We start from the raw sequence: 18025 nt of genomic DNA on the forward strand, positions 1-18025 counted from the left end.
CTTGGAGTGATGAAAATGTTCTGAAATTTATTGTGGTGACGGTTGCACAAGTTTGTGAATATACTAAAAACCATTAATTGTACACTTTTAACAGGTGAATTGTATGGTATAGGAAAGGTAGCTCAATAGAGCTGTTATTTCTTAAAACACTATAAGCAAAAGTATGAACTAGGGAAAATATTTATAACTCACAGACAATTACACTATGTGTTTCTGTCAGCAGAAGTCAATAAGAAAAAAGACTACTGTTGTAGACACTTCGTTGCCCCACATCACATCCCTTTGGCCTATCTTTGATTTCTGCAGAAGCTATGGTGGACAGTTCTGTGTGAATATAGATTCCCGGAGACAGCATCTTAACGTCAAACTCACATCTAGCTTCTTTTAGTTTTTTGTCTCACGGCCTTCTCCAAGGCCACCAAGCTCTCAGTCCTGTGTGTGGGCCAGAAGTGTGAGAGAGTATAACACTTCTGGGGCAGCCCTCAACTAATGGGTGACATGAGAATAAATGTCCCAGCCTTCCATTCTTTGAAGAGATAATTCTGGGAGGCCTTCTGCATGCTTCTCAGAGGGCCTGGTAGACTCAGGCCCTCTTGGTTTCCTGCAGCTACACAGAGAACACACACATGTTGGCTTACTCCTGCTTACAGAGATCACTTCCCCCCAAAATTACTTGCACCCAAGTCCTTTCTTTAGGGTCTGACTCTAGCAAAACCCAAACTACGACAAAAAACAACTCAATAATTAAAAAAATAAAGGACATAAACTTAGAATTCATAGAAAAAAAATGCAAATAGCTTCTAAACAAATGCAAAGATGCTCAACGTCAATGATAAGGGAAATTGAAATTAAAAACACAGTCAGGTATTATTTTTCACCCATCAGATTGACAAAAATCCAAAAGTTCAGTAATAAACTTTGTCAGTGAGCCTCTGTGGAAATAGACACCACCACACACGCACTAGTACTCCCTCTTTGGAGAGTAATTTGACATCATCTATGGAAATTACAAATGAGGACATTTGACCCAGCAATTCCTGGGCAGCTATGTACATGCATACAAAAGAAAAAACGTTGTGAGAAATGGCACATGTTGAAGTGATTCATTGCTGCATCATTTGGAAACAATATCAATGCCCATCAATAGGGGACAGGGTAAATAAATTATGACACATCCAGATAGTATAGCACTATGTAGCAGCAAAAAATATAATGAGAAAGATCTCTATGGATTTGGAAAGATCTCAAGAAACAGGAAAATTAAAAAGTAAGGTGCAGAACAGTATGGACAAAATGCTGCCTTTGGAGTAACAAAGGTCTAAAAATAAGAATGTATATTTGTGCTTACTTGAATAGATATAAAGAAAATCTAGAAAGAAACTAATAACAGTGGTTAACTGTTTGGTGGGGGGATGTACACGAGAGTTGGGATGGAAGAGGAACTTTTCACTGTATATATGTGAATATATTATATACCTAGGTATACACACATGCACATGTATATTTTTAAAAATGTAAATGTTTCAGAACAGTGGAATAAATGAATTTTTAAAAAATAAAGATATAAAATAGTTCTGCGTAGACTGACAACTGGCATCAGAAGTACTTCTTAAATATACGAAGTGAGTGTTTACTTCAGCATTAAATTGTACCTAGTGATTTTAAAGACTAATTCCATTCCAATAAACTGCTTTTGCAAAGTTGTCAATGATCTAACTCCCAAATCCAGGAGACCTTTCAGTTCCTATCATACTGGATCCCACTGCTGCATTTATTTATTTATTCAACAATTATTTATCGACCACTTACCATGTGTCAAGAACCTTGCTAGGATCTATGGGTAAAATGGTGCACAAGACAAGCACTGTCCTTGTGTAAGTTTTCCTTTGTCTACTAAAGAATCAGTGTTCTCCAACCCTTTTGCTTATCTCAAGACAATCTGATCAGACTCCATGGTTTCATTTTTAATTTTTGAAAATTTATTTCATTTATATTGTTTGTCCTATTTTACTTCATTAACATATACATTTCAGAACATATCAATTATATAATAATCAGAAAGCACAGATAAGCATTAGATAAGGTCAGAGTGAACTTTCCAAAATGTAAATCCTATTATGTTATGCCCTAATATTTACTACCTTGTACATGCTTCTATTCTTGAATTTATCATGTACGGTAGCATGGCATATTTAGCACTTAACACTAGTGGTTTTGGTTATTTGGGAGCAGCCCCACATGTCCAAAATGTGATAGCCTGTGATCTTGCTCAGACATGACTTTGAACTGTGGGCTGTTGTGCAGAATCTGGTGCTCTGATAGTGAGTATGCAGCTGATCGCCCAGCATCTGTATCTCACCAAGGCCTGATTCTCCCTACTGGTGATTTCATTTAAAACAGGAACCTGTATGCACTCGAGGGTTTACAGAATTGTAAGGTTCCTTGAGCAAGTCACAGCTCTGCTCCCTATGTTGTAGTAGTTTGTAACTTTTTGTTTCTCCCACTAGGTCATGAGCTCCCTGAGGACATTCCCAGCTCCTGGCACAATGTCTGTCACATCGTGGCTAAAGAAATAAAATTTTTTTAAAAAAGCCAAAACAATCTCCTTATCGTCTTTATGCAATGGTTCAGTAACTCTCTGTTAGCCCAAAATCCCTGGGGGGAAAAATAAACTTTCTAAAAAATGGGAGTCATTTGAGTAGTAAGTAAAAAGAGTTTGAATTCTGATTTTGCCATTTACTAGCTCTTTTTTTGCCAAATGCTAACCCTTTCCGAGATTCAGTTTCACGATCTGAAAAATGGTACTAAAACCTACCTCACAGTCACAATTAACATGTTTAGCACAGTGCCTGGAACACAGTAGACAGTCAATAAATATTTGTTTTGCTAAATCTTGTTAAGGGTTTTCCAGATGATCAGGAGCTTAAATCTTTACGAGCTCTCTTTTTGCCCTTGACACCTACATAAAATGTAGACTACAAAACTGGCTCCTTTCCCAAGTGAAGTACACTAGACCTATTTTCACAATCAGACTGCAGTTAGGGCAATGTCCTTCCAATAAGACACCATATTTCTATTAATGCACTCTTGCTCTGCATTAGTTAATGTCAGCCATGTTTTACTGCTGACTCGATTGAATTAGCATTTAATGAAAACATGACTATATTTTCCCCCTAAAATTAACATGAAATCAGATATCTTCCTAACCTGTTCTTAAGCTATTGACTTTTTAAACAACTTTATTGAGCTATAAATGACAATAAGTGGCACATACTCAAAGTATACACTTTGATAAATTTTGACATATGTATATACTTGTGAAACCATCACCACAGTCAAAATAATGAACATATTCATTACTCTCAACTCTCCTCATGCTCCCTTGTCATCCCTCCCTCCTGTGTCTCCCTTGTTCCCTCATCTCCAAGCAATCAACTGATCTGCTTTCTGTCACTATAGATTAGTTTGCATTTTCTAGAGTTTTATATAAACGGAATCATACAGGATTACCTTTTCTTTTGTCTGGCTTCTTTCACTTGCCATAATTATTTTGAGATTCATCCATGTTGTTATGAGTGTCAATAGTTCATTACTGTTTATTGAGTCATATTACATTGTATGGACATACAACAATTTGTTTATCCATTCACCTGGACAAACATTCGCCTGGATGGACATTTGGGTTGTTTCCAGTTTTGGGCTATTACAAATAAAGCTGCTACCAACATTTGCACGTTTGTATGAACATATATTCCTTTTCTCTTGGGTAAATATCTCGGAATGGAATGGCTAGACCATATGGTAGGTGTATGTTTAACTTTTCAAGAAACTGCCAAACTGTTTCCCAAACTAGTTTTACTATTTTATGTTCTCAGGAGTCTATCAGAGTTCCAATTCCTTCAAATCCTTGCCATTGCTTGGATAGTCAGTCGTTTAATTTTAGCCATTCTACTAAGTGTGTAGTGATATCTCATTGTTGTTTTAATTTGCATTTCCCTAAGGACTAATGGTGTTAATCATCTTTTCATGGGCTTAATTGCCATCCATACTCTTTCTGCCATTTTAAAAACTGGATTGTTTATTTTCTTATTATTGAGTTTCTAAACGTCTCTCTTCTTGATACAATCCCTGTGTATGCTTTGCAAAGATTTTCACTTAGGCTGTGGCTATCTTTTCATTCTCTTAATAGTGTCTTTTGAGGAGCAGAAGTTTTTAATTTTAATGAAGTTCAGTTTGTTCTTTTATGAATTGTGCTTTTGGAGTTATATCTAAGAAATATTTGCCTAACCCAGGTCACAGATTTTTTTTCCCATGTTTTCTTTTACAAGTTTTATAGTTTCAAGTTTTACACTTAGGTCTATGGCCCATTTGAGTAATTTTTTATGTGGTGTGACATATGGATTGAAGTTCATGTTTTTGCATATGGATATTCAATTGTTCCAGCACCATTTGTTGAAAATGTTATCCTTTCTTCACTGCAATGTCTCTGTGCCTTTGTTAAAAAGTCAGTTGTCCATACATGTGTGAATTTATTTCTAGACTTTCTGTTCTGTTCCACTGATCTATTCATATATCTTTATACCAGTACAATGCTGTTTTGATTATTGTAGCTTTATAATAATTCTTGGAATCAGGTAATGTTAGCCTTCTAACTTCTTTTTTTCTTTTTCAGAGTTATTTTGGCTATTTTATTCTATTTCCATAGAATTTTAGAAATAGCTTATTAATGTCTACCAAAAAAAGAGCCTCTGGGATTTTGGTTTGGATTGTGTTGAATCTACAGGTCAATTGGGAGAGAACTGAGATCTTAACAATAATCGTCTTCCAACCCATGAACAAGAGATATCTCTCTAATTTATCTGGGCCTTCTTTATTTTCTCTGAGCATTGCTTTCTAGTTTTCAGGGTACAGTTGTTTTTAACACCTTTTGTCAGATTTATTCCTGAATATTTCATATTTTTACGCTATTATAAATGGTATTATAATTTTTAAATTTTAAATTTCTGATAGTTCATTGCTGGCACATAGAAATCCAATTGACATATGTATATTGCTTTTGTATCCTGCAATGTTGCTAAAGTCAATAGTTTATTAGTTCTGGTAGTGTTTTTTAAGATTTCATTGGATTTTCTACATAGATAATCACGTGGTCTGTGAATAACGACAGCTTTACTTCTTCCTTTCCAATCTGGATGCCTCTTTATTTCTTTTACCTGCCTGATTGCACTGGCTAGAACCTGTACAGCCCTGAATAGAAATGGCAAGGGCAGACATGCCTGTCTTGTTTCTGATCTTAGGCAGAAAGCATTCAGTTTTTCATCACTCAGTATGCTAGCTGTGGGTTTTTGGTAGATCCCCATTATCAGATTAAGGAAGTTCTCTTCTTTTACTAGTTTGATAAGAGCTTTTATCAGGAATAAATATCGGATTTTGTCAACGTTTTCTGCATCAATTGACATAATTATATGGCTTTACTTTTTTAAAGTAAATAACATTGATCGATATTCACATGTTAAACCAACCATGTATTCCTGTGATAGACCCCACTTGATCATGATATACTTTTTTTTAACATATTATTGAATTCAATATGCTAAAATGTTATTATTAATTCCATGAGGGATACTGGTTTGAACTTTTCTTATAATGTCTTTGATTTCGGTATCAAGGTAATGGTAGTCTCACAGAATAAATGAGGAAGGAGTCCATTCTCTTCAATTTTTTAAAGAGTTTGTGTAGAATTAGTATTACTTCTTCCTTAGATGTTTGGTGGAATCTACCAGTGAAGCCATCTGGGCCTGGAGTTTTCCCTGAGATTTTTAATGACAGTTTCAATGTATTAAATACATAAAAGGTTATTCAGGGTATCTATTTCTTCTTGTGTAAGCTTTGTAATTTGTACCTTTCAAGGAATTTGTTGATTTCATCTAAGTTGCCAACTTATTGGCATAGAATCATTCTTAACATTCCCTTATTATTCTTTTAATATCATTCAAATCTTTAGCGATCTTGCCTTTCTCATTTCCAATATTGGTAATTTGAATCTTTTCTCTTTTTTTCCATAGTATTCTGGCTAGAGGTTTATTAATTTTATTGATTTTCTCAAAGAATTAGTTTCTGGTTTTATTAATCTTTTTCTATTGTTTTTCTGTTTTCTATTTCACTGATTGCCTCTTTGATCTTTAGTATTTTCTTTCTTCTGCTTACTTTGTTTAATTTTCTCTTCTTTATCCTAGTTGCTTAAGGCAGAAGCTGAGTTCATTGATTCAAGATCTTTCTTCTTTTCTAATATATGTTTGGTGCTATAAATTTCCTTCTAAACAGTGCTTTAGTGACACCCTACGAATTCTGATATGTTGTTTATTCATTTCCATTCAATTAAAAATATTAACTTCTGAGGCTGGCCCGGTGGTGTAGTGGTTAAGTTCACACACTCCACTTTGGCAGCCTGGGGTTTGCAGGTTCAGATCCCAGGCACAGACCTAGTCTCACTCGTCAAGCCATGCTATGATGGCATCCCACATAAAATAGAGGAAGATTGGCACAGATGTTAGCTCAGTGACAATCTTCCTCAAGCAAAAAGAAAAAGATTGGCAACAGATGTTAGGTCAGAGCCAATCTTCCTCACACACACACAAAACATTAATTTCCCTTCTGATCCATATATTATATAGAAGAGTGTTATTCAGTTTCAAAATATTTGGGGATTTGCCAGAGATTCTTCTGTTATTGACTTCTAATATAATTCCATTTGGGGCAAAGAACATACTTTGTATGATCTGAATCCTTCAAAATGTATTGACTTGTTTTATGGCCCATAAGCATGGTATCATGCTTATTTTTGTTTCTCTGTAGGTAACATGTCTGTTTTCTTTGGCTTGGTAAAGGTTCTATGTGAACTTGAAGAGAATGTGTATTTTGCCGTTGCTGGGTGGAGTGTTCTTTTAACGTCCATTAGGTCAAGTTAGCTGATAGTGTTTTTCAAATATTCTGTATTTGTGCTGATTCTGTCCATCTGTTCTATCAATTATTGAGAGAGACATATGGAAATATCTGGCCATAATTGTGGATTTATGTATTTCCTAAAATAATTCTATCAGCTTTTGCTCATGCATTTTGAAACTCTGTTATTAGGTGCACAAATCTTTAGGATTATTCTGTCCTCATTACTTGACCGCTTTATTATTAGGAAATTACTTTTTTAATCTCTCATAATATTCTTTGCTCTGAAATCGATTTTGCTTCATATTAATATAGCTACACAAGCTTTCTTTTGACTACTGTTAGCATGGTACTTTTTAAAATACTTTTACCTTTAACCTGTTTGTGTCTCTAAAGATTAATTGTATTTCAGGTAGGCAGCATAGAGTTGGGTCTTACTTTTTATCCAATCCGATAATCTTTGCTTTGAATTGGGGAGTTCAGATCATTCACATTTAATAAGATTCTTGATGTGGTTAGGTCCGAGTCTATCATCTTACCATTTGCTTTTTACTTGTCCTGTCTATTCTTTGTCCCCTTTTTCTTCTTTTCAGTCTTCTTTTGGATAAAGTAGTTTTTATGATTCCATTTTATCTCCTTTGTTTCTTATTAACTATAACTGATTTTTTTAGTGTTTACTTTAGGGTTTATAGTATATATCTTAACTTATCACAGTCTAACTTCAAGTAACATTGTACAACTTCAATGTATAGTACAAGAACCTTAAAATACAGTCAGTCTTCCATATCCACAGGTTCCGCAGCTGCAGATTCAACCAATCACAGATTGAAAGGGCTACTATGGTTGCATCTGTACTGAACGTGTACACAATTTTTTTTCTTGTCATTATTCCCTAAACAATATAGAATAATAACTATTTATATAGCATTTACATTGTATTAGGTATTATAAGTAATCTAGAGATGATTTAAAATAAATGGGAGGATGTGCATAGGTTATATGCAAATACTATACCATTTTATATAAGGCACTTATATTCACATCTGTGGATTTTGGTATCCAGGTGGGAAGGAGGTCCTGGAAACAATCCCCCGCAGATACTGAGAGATGACTGTAGAATACTTCCATATAGCCCCTCCTAGCCTTTATGCTATTGTCATGCATTTTACTTTTCCATACATTATAAACCTTACAATATATTGTTATATTTGTATAAGTCAATTATCTTTTAAATAGATTTAAATAATAGGAAAAAATTGCATATATTTACCCATGTAGTTATCATTTCCAGTGGTTTTCATTCCTTTGTAAAGACTCAGATTTTCTTTTGTCTGATATCATTGTCCATCTACCTGAATGACTTCCTTTAGCATTTCTTGTAAGGTGAATCTGCTGGTGGTGAATTCTTTTATATTTTGTTTGTCTGAAAATGTCTTTATTTCACCTTGATTTTTGAAAGATATTTTTGCTGAGTATAGAATTTTAGGTTGAGAGTTCTTAGCTTTCAGCATTTCAGGGATGTTGCTCCACTGTCTTCTTATTTATATAATTTCCCATTAGAAATATGATATCATGCTTATTTTTGTTCTTCTGTATATAACATGTCTTTTATCTCTGGCTGTTTTAACATGTCTTTTATCTCTGGCTGCTTTTTTTTTTAAAGATTTTATTTTTTCCTTTTTCTTCCCAAAGCCCCCCGGAACATAGTTGTATATTCTTCATTGTGGGTCCTTCTAGTTGTGGCATGTGGGACACTGCCTCAGCATGGTTTGATGAGCAGTGCCATGTCCGCGCCCAGGATTTGAACCAATGAAACACTGGGCCACCTGCAGCAGATCATGAGAACTTAACCACTCGGCCACGGGGCCAGCCCCACCTCTGGCTGTTTTTAAGATTTTCTCTTTATTGTTGGTTTTAAGCAATTTTACTATGATGTGCTTTGGTGTTTTCATCATGTTTCTTGTGCTTGGGGTTCATCAAACTTCTTGGATGTGTAAGTTTATAATTTTCATCAAGTTTGGCAAGTTTTTAGTTACTAATTCTTCAAATATTTTTTGTCTCCTCTACCCCCATCCTTTCAGATACTGCTTGTAGTTGTCCCACAGCTCACTGATGCTCTTTTCATTTTATTTTTTTCCTTCCTGTGTTTCATTGTGAATAGTTTGTATTACCACGTCTTCAAGTTATTAATCTTTTCTTCTGCAATGACTAATTTGTTGTTAATCCTATTCAGTGTATTTTTCATTTCAAACATTGTAGTTGGCATCTCTAGAAGTTCAATTTGGGTTTTTTTAATATCTTCAATGTCTACTTAACTTTTTAAACATATGACATATAGTTATAACTGTTTGATGTCCTTCTCTGCTAATTCTAATATCTGTGTCAGTTCTGGGTTGGTTCTGATTGATTGATTAGTCTCCTTAATATTAGCTGTGTTTTTTGTCTCTTTGTATGCCTAGTAATCTTTGATTGGATGTTTGGCATTGCTAATTTTATTTTGTAGGATGCTGGATATTTTTGTATTTCTATAAATATTCTTGAGCTTTGTTCTAGAATGCAGTTAAATTACTTGAAAGAATTTGATTCTTTTGTGTTTTGTTTTTTGATATTTTTAGGCAGCTCTGAAGCAGTGCTCAATCTAGTGCTAAGTATTCTCCTTTACTGAGACAAGACCCTCCTAAGTACATTATTCAATGCCTGATGAATTATGTTTTCCCATCTAGCTGGTTGGAACAGTCCCTGTACCTGGCCATGCATGAATGCTGGGCACTGTTTATGTTCATCCTTTTGGATAGTACTTTTTACCAGCCTTGAGTAGTTTCCCCACATGCATGCATCAATTAGTATTATGTTGAACATTTGAGGGGACCCTCTGCACATCTCTGGGGTTCTCTTCCTTCCTGTAGTGCTCTCCCTTCTGGTACTTAGTCCTTTTGAACTCTAGCTCTTTTGGTTTCCCCACACTCTCAGTTCCCTCTACTCTGTTTAGGGAAACTACGAGGCTCTACCACAGTTCCCCCTTCCTGTATCATGGTCACGTATTTATTGGCCACTTCCATTTCCTCTTTCATGAATGCTTGTTGAAGTTTTTGCTCATTTTTCCTATTAATGTGTCTTTTTCTTATTCATAGCCATTCTTTATATGTTCTTCCTACTAGCCCTCTGTTAGTTTTGTACATTATAAATATCTTCTTCCAATTTATGGCTTATTTTTTCACTTTCTTTATGGTGTCTTCTAATAATTAGAAGTTGTAATTTTAATGTAGCAAACTATCAGTCTTTTCCTTTATGATCAGCTCTTTTTGCCTCTACTTTTAACATATCTACAATATGTAAGAGATTCTGCAGTATCTTCTAAAAGCTTGATAATTTTGCATTTCACATTTAGATTTTCCAGCTACCTGGAACTGATTTTTGTGAGAGTGTGAACTAGGACTCCAGTTTCATTTTTTTCCACATAGGATATCCAATTTCTGAGCACCATTCATTGAAAGAAAAGGTCCCACTGATTTGCAAGTCACCTCTGTTAAGTATGAAATACTCATATGTTATGTGAATCTTTTTCTGGACTTTCTACTCTGTTCTACTGCTCCGTGTCTACTCTTGTGCCAACTCCACCCTGTCTTTATTAGTAAAGCTTCATGAGCTTGATATATGATACGGAAAGTCCTTTCACTGGTTATTGTTCTTACTTCTTCAATACACAAGAGCAACACAGTAACTGGTTTACATAACTTTGAACCTACAGCAGCCCACAGAGAAAAAAGTCTCATTTCATGGACAATACCTCTGTCTCCAATAACAGGGCTAACTTCTCAATTAGGAACAGAAGACACAGTGCCTCAGGTCCATAACACTTTTAGAGGCTCATGAGAATGTTTCAATTTATTTTAAAATGAGAAGAAAAAAGTGAACTTTTGTTTGAAGGAAGTATTTTAATATACAATATTAATATACTCATCTTTCTACCAACACAGTCACAAAATATAATCTAAATACTTTTCTAGGGAGAAAGGGCCCACAGAGGCAAAAGGTGCCCAGGGTCTAAGAAAGTCATAAAGTGGCCCTGCCTGAGAGAGTCTTCTTAAACTTATCCTGTAAGTCAGAGCCACAGAGCTTAGGTGGCTTATCTCTACCTGCCCTATAAGCCAGGGCACAAAGACACGTTTCCTCCTAATGTTAGATGAGCATATCATCTTCTTTTGGAAAAATAGTACACACCAGTACTTTAATAATCCCCCCAATGCTAACTTCAAATTTAAATAAAAATAGAATTCAAATAGCATTTAGTTCCAGGCATTTCCCAGGTACCAGGATGTACAACAATAGGCAAAATGAACATAAAGCTTCTAGCCTATAAGAGAATAGATGGTTAACACGTAATTATAATTAGGAGGAATGCCATACAAGCAGAAGTATGATAGAAATACTGAGTTAATCCTTAATTGAAAAACAGGTGTTGTTATTTTCAGCTTTACAAACGAGAAAACTAAGGCACAGAACAATTGAGTGGCATATCCCAAGCCTCAGCCAATCTATGTCAGGAGCAGTATTTAAATATCAGGACTCCGACTCCAAGCTCTGTGCTGTTAACTCTCTGGTCTGAAACAGTGCTCATCCCGCAGTAGATATTCAATAAATTAGACCGTAATAAACTGAAAGAGAAACAGTGGCATTTCAAAGGAGTTCATCTCTCTCAAAGACCAGCTTTTTAATCTATTTTTTCAACAGCTTTATTAAGGTATATTTTATACATCGTAAAATTTACTCATTTCAAATGTACAATTCAATGAGTTTTAGTAACTTTACCAAGTGGTGCAACCATCACCATAAATCAGTTTTAGAACATTTTCATCCCCCCAATAAGAACCCTTATGCCCATTTTCAGTTAATTTCCATTCCCATCTCTCGCCCCAGACAACTACTAATCTATTTCCTATCTCTACAAATTTGCCTTTTCTGGACATTTCATATAAATGAAATCACACAATATATAATCTCTTTTGTCTGTTTTTTTTCACTTAGCATAATGTTTTTGAAGTTCATCCATGACGTAGCCTGTGTCAGTAGTTTGTTCCTTAATATTGCTGAATGGTATGCCATTGTATGGATCCACCACATTTTTGTCTATTGATTCACGAGTTGATTGACATTTAGGTTGCTTCCAGTTTTCAACTATAATGAATAATGCTTCTGCAAACATTTGTGTACAAGCTTTTGTGAGGACATATGTCTTCACTTCTCTTGAGTAGACACTTAGAAGCGGAATCGCTAAGTTGTGCTGCAGTTTATGTTTAACTTTTTGAGAGTCTGCCAAACTATATTCCAAAGTGGCTGCTACATTTTACATTCTTACCAGCAATGTATGAGGGTTCCAATTTCTCCACATCCACAGACTCTTATTATTGTCATCTGTTTTTTTGATTATCATTCTAGCAACGGGTGTGAAGTGGTATCTCGTTATGGTTTTGATTTGCATTTCCCTAATGACTAATGATGTTGAGCATCTTTTCACATGCTCATTAGCCATTTGTATATATTCCTTGAAGAAAGGTCTAATCCAAATCCTTTGCTCATATTTTGATGAGATTGTCATCTTATTACTCAGTTGTAAAAGTTCTTTGTAAATTCTGAATACAAATCCTTTTTTTTTTTTTGGATGATATATATATTTTTTTTCCTGAGGAAGATTAGCCCTGAGCTAACATCTGCTGCCAATCCTCCTCTTTTTGCTGAGAAAGACTGGCCCTGAGCTCACATCCATGCCCATCTTCCTCTACTTTATATGTGGGACGCCTACCACAACATGGCGTGCCAAGCGGTGCCATGTCTGCATCGAGGATGTGAACCATCGAACTCCGGGCCGTCGAAGTGGAACGTGCAAACTTAACCGCTGCACCACCGGGCCGGCCCCAAAACCAAGCATGTAAAATCCTTTCTTAAATATGTGTTTTGCAAATATTTGTTCCCAGTCTGTCACTTGTCTTTTCATTTTCTTTTGTGTGTGTGTAAGGAAAATTGGCCCTGACCTAACATCTGTTGCCAATCTTGCTCTTTTTGCTTGAGAAAGATTGTCACTGAGCTAACATCTGTGCCAATCTTCCTCTATTTTACGTGGAATACCACCACAGCATGGCTTGACAAGTGGTGCTAGGTCCATGCCTGGGATCTGAACCTGCGAACCCCAGGCCACTGAAGCAGAGCACATGAACTCAACCACGATGATACCGGGCTGGCCCCTGTCTTTTCATTTTGTTAATGTTGACTTTCAAAGTATAAAAGTTTTGAATTTTGATGAGGTCCATTTTATCAATTTTACAGAAATAAATCCTTATATTTGTAGTCAATTGATTTTTGACAAATGCAATTCACTGATAAGAAGATAGTCTGTCCAAGAGGTGATGCTGGAGAACTGGATATCCACATGCAAAAAGATGAACTTAGATGCTCATCTCACACCATACACAGAAACAAACCCAAAATGGCTCATAAACTTTAATGCAAGAGATAAAACGGTAAGACTTTTAGAAGAAAACATGAAAGAGAGACTTTCAAGAACTTGGGTTACGCAAAGTTTTTTTTATCATATTCTTTAATTCTTGTCCTGATTAAACACAATATATGTACGTGTGTGTAGGTGTATGTATGTGTGTGTTTGTATGTGGTTTGTGTATATAATGAAGCTAGATAGCAAATAGCCAACCTGAGTCAAATGATAAAATATTTTACTGGGATTGTTGACTAAAATTTGAATTAACAATGACATAAATATGTTGAAAGAAAATATGCAAGGGATAAGTGGCAAGCCTGCCAGAACAGAACATCCAGAGGTTGGCAGGGAAACATAAGACAAAGCTGTGTAAATAGTAAGTTAATTCCCTTTTCAAATACTATGCAACGTGTGTACCTAATTTTCAGGCTAAGAAATGCTGATTTCAGGCAGTCATTGATTGCAGATTAAGAAGGCAATCTTCTATAGAAGGATGAATCTCTATCCGCTAAGGAGATGCTACATACTCTCATGTTTGCAATGACATCATAATGCCAACATGAAATTCTTATAGTCTATTACTTTCAACATGCGTAGGAAGAAAGAAATTATTGTTGAAGAATCTATAAACATAATTCGTCAAGAAGAAAGTTTTAGACACAAAGCCTCACTTTAAAGGCACCTTCTTCTATTAAATTCTCTAGACTGCACTTAAAATTGTTAATAGCTAACTTCATGCTCAAATTACCACTTTCACCTCCACAAGGGAAACACAAGAATATTGGCATAACACTTGGCCACTGTGCCAATCAGTGCCTTGCCTCTTCACAGCACCTGAGGGAGCCTTTGCTGAAGCCTGAATCTTGATTTTCTCTATTCAGAGCAACATTTTATTTTCAAAATATATTTCCTGGTATAATTAAAACTGCATTACTGCTTATTAATATTTCAATATCTTTTCATTATTTTCAAGTACAACTGGTTATTTATATGTCCACCTCACCCTCTTAGGAAAGGTCGTCTGTTTTTTGTTCTTTTATCCCTTACATGAGTGGTTTTTTAAATCACTGGAGCCAACAGTCAAGGAGTGGAGCCCTGCCTTACAGCATCAGACAATGGTCTTAGAATGCAATAGACACTTGCTAAGTTTTTGTTGGAATGAAGTAAATATTCATTTTTAATACTGCAGTTTTAAAATTATATTTCCTTAGCCCCAAGGTCTACTGGCAGAAAATATATCACAGAATTGATCAAATTACTAAAATAAATTCTAGGAGAGATATGTAGGTTTATAATGATTGTGATGAAGGCTAATCTGTCAAGGCTAAGAGCCAAATACCAGTGTTTTTCTTTCTTGAATACCTAGTGACATGATGTTCTCTCGTTTATTCTAAAGAGAATGCTCTTTCCTCCTAGATCACAGCCTTTATCTAAATCTCTTGGATAGTTTAAAAATCAGACTTTTTAAGTCCAGGATGAGGTGTGGACACATAGCAAGAAGTGCCCAAAACAAAATCAGCCTTATTATCATTGCTGTTGTTGCTAACATATCTAATAATCACTTCCATCTTGAAAATAAGTAGAAAGATTTACCAGCTCATCAGAATTTCACATAAATTTGAAAGAGGAATGCTACATAGTGAAATAAATGAACACAGCCTTCTTTTCAATCTATTGTGGTTGAGTAGACACTGGCAAAGCACATATGCTATAAAGTTTGCATATCAAATGAGTAAAATGGTACTTCACAAAAAAACAAGTGAATTGAAAAAAACTTTCAAAAATTCTTGTAAAATAGTTTTCTCTTGACTAAGATATAACTTAGACTGGTTCTCAATAATTTCCTCCAATACTATCTGCAGCAATCTTTTGGGTTATACCTCTCTAGCCCTTCAGCCACCTGGAAACATTAAGTCCCACCTGGAGCCTTATACTGACCTCAGGGCCTGGGCCAGTGCAGTCCTCTATAATGGAGCAATTTTTAGAAGCCTTAGACTAGTCACTTATCTGCTCAGTATCTGATTAGCCATTCTGCTGATCCTGCTCTGATATTGTAACCTAGTTTCAGGCACTAAAATTTTCTCTGGTTATTTGTAGCAAAGTCTCTATCTTGAACCTCTAAAAATTAGATCCTGGATTTTTCCATTGTGATCTTCAGTCCTACCATGGGTCCTTACTTTGTATCCCAGTTGGTGCAATACTCCCTATAATGTTCTGTGGGCTTAGTTACAGCTCTACCCTGGGAGTCCAGTCTTCATGAGCATGTCCCCAGTACATGCCAGCTGAGAGCTATGACATAGAATTCCCTCACGTCTGGATTTCCCTTATGGCCTACCATGAAACTCCTCTAGTTATAGGTCCTATGCTTGAGCTAAGTTTCCTACCAACTGTCAGTTCCTCTCTCCATCCCTTGCCTAGCATTGGCAGGACTGTTGAGATTTTGGGTTCTGGACACCCACAGACTGACCCATCTCAAATCTAATTCCAATAGTAACTCAAGTAATACCTCTATTTTAAGATTTCTCTATTCAAACCAGCCAACCATAAGTTTTAAATGCCTCAATAAATATACATCTGCTACTTGAAATTATAAAAGAAAATGCCCCATACCTGTCTGAATGAATCCTGATTTGTATCCATTAGTTGTGCCATTTTCTGGGGTCACAGTTGATGACACTGAAGAGTTTGGTTTAATAGAGTGGCAAGTAGCAGAGGATTGTCGGCTTCTACATTCTGGAAAGGAGTAAGAATCACATTATGAGAGGAGATCGATATTCTGTTAAAACTAGTGATGGGGATACAATGCATAAAATCTATAAAATAAATTGCTGCTTCTTAAGTGGCAGCCACTTTCCTTATTGAGAAAAAAAAAATCTGAGCATCTAAGAAACTGCTGAAAAGAATAAGGATTAGATATTCCACTGCATTAGAATAATGAATAGAATTTGTGTTAAATCTTATCAAACACATGAAGATGTGAAGTTTCAACTGGATTCATTTCTATAAATAAGTTAGTTAAGTTCTTCCTAACTGAAAAGAAACAAAATTTTGTCAACTGAATAGTATATTTTCCCAGGTATTACAAAGAGAGCATTATTTATTCTAAAGTATATTTAGTTCTAATTAAAATAGAAGAACATAGATGCTTAAAAGTTACCAAAGAACCTAAATAAAGTAGAAACAGCAACTGACCAGGGAACTGACAATTTGAGGCCCTCTTTAAATGACAGAAGAGCTAGAAAGAGTCCCTTTTTTTCCCTGAGAGCTGCACTCCACCCTCCCAAAGATAGATTCAAAGAGACAGGCACTTTCCTAAACTTGAATGGTCTCTATTAAAAATAGAAAGAGCAAGTCAAATAACCTGTCAGAGGGCTTTATATCTTTGGATAGCCTTCTGAACTTGGGGTATTTATCTATATCACACGTGAATTCTGAAACCTGTATGGGCCACTTGTCATTATCATAACATCCTCATTCCCTTCTCTTCCCTCTCCGGTCTGGAAGCTGACACTACCTTTCCAGCAGATAAGAGGTCCCTTTGACAGGACACCCTGGGAGCTTCTGACTAGGTAGTACTTTAAGTGCTTCTGCTTCTTTGGCTGGGTGGTGAGCTTCAAGTTAATGTGGTTGGAAAATTCTGTGAAATACCGAAATCCTCTTTCTCCACAGCCGATACAGTTTCCAGAAAACCCTGAAAGGAGGAAAACCAAAGTTACTGGTGACCTTGTAAGTTGATACAATACTTTTACATATAAAAAGCATAGAAATAGTCAGAGTCTTTGACCCAATAACTTCCTAATTTCGAGAAAATTATTCAGGGGCTGGCCCCGTGGCTGAGTGGTTAAGTTCGCGCGCTCTGCTTCGGCAGCCCAGGGTTTCGCTGGTTCGGATCCTGGGTGCGGACTTGGCACCACTCATCAGGCCATGTTCAGGCGGTGTCCCACATGCCACAACTAGAAGGACCCACAACTAAAATATACAACTATATACTGGGGGGATTCGGGGAGAAAAAAGCAGAAAAAAAAAAAAAAAGATTGGCAACTGTTGTTAGCTCAGGTGCCAATCTTTAAAAAAAAAAAAAGAAAAGAAAATTATTCAAAGGAAAAAAGCAGGTACAAAATTTTGTTAGCCATTATTTTCTAACAGTGAAAGACAGAAAATAATTTAAATTTTAAGAAATGCTCTAAAAGGATAATGGTTAAGGAAACAGAGTGGACAGTATCATTTGATAGAACTTACATAGGTGACATAAAAATATGAAAAAGTTTGGTCCCAGAGATATCCACTATGTCTTCTCCACATACTCCCTTCATAGAGAACCTGCCGGCCCTGGTTCTCTGCTCTACCCACCATGTGACCTTGCCTCCATGGCCACAGCTGATTAGACTGTGGACCAATATCTGATCCAATCTGGGACAGTCAGAATCTCTCTCTTGGAATTTTGAAATATATACAAAAAGTGTCAGTCAGATGGTACTAGCCCTTGGATTCATAAGGTTTTCTAAAAGTGGAACCCCAAGTTGAGGCTACATCAACCACGTGTCAGCCAAGGTATGGGAGAGAACAAACTAAGAACTGTGAAGAGAAGCTGCT

General features: G+C 35.9%; 1 protein-coding gene across 14 annotated transcripts in view; it reads right to left on the reverse strand.

The window, feature by feature from the left end:
* GREB1L (GREB1 like retinoic acid receptor coactivator) overlaps positions 1-18025 on the reverse strand; it is a 242418-nt gene that overhangs the window by 82594 nt on the left and 141799 nt on the right. For all 14 annotated transcript variants that reach the window (XR_011420953.1, XM_023647520.2, XM_070220750.1 and 11 more), the window contains 2 exons: positions 16947-17123; positions 16043-16165 (listed from right to left, as the gene is read on the reverse strand). Coding sequence is in view for 13 of the 14 variants with exons in the window: in XM_023647520.2 (XP_023503288.1) it covers positions 16043-16165; positions 16947-17123 (300 nt within the window). In the remaining variant the exon portion in view is untranslated. The remainder of the gene's footprint in view (positions 1-16042; positions 16166-16946; positions 17124-18025) is intronic.

This window comes from Equus caballus, chromosome 8 (assembly GCF_041296265.1).
Source record: "Equus caballus isolate H_3958 breed thoroughbred chromosome 8, TB-T2T, whole genome shotgun sequence".
NCBI lineage: Eukaryota > Metazoa > Chordata > Mammalia > Perissodactyla > Equidae > Equus > Equus caballus.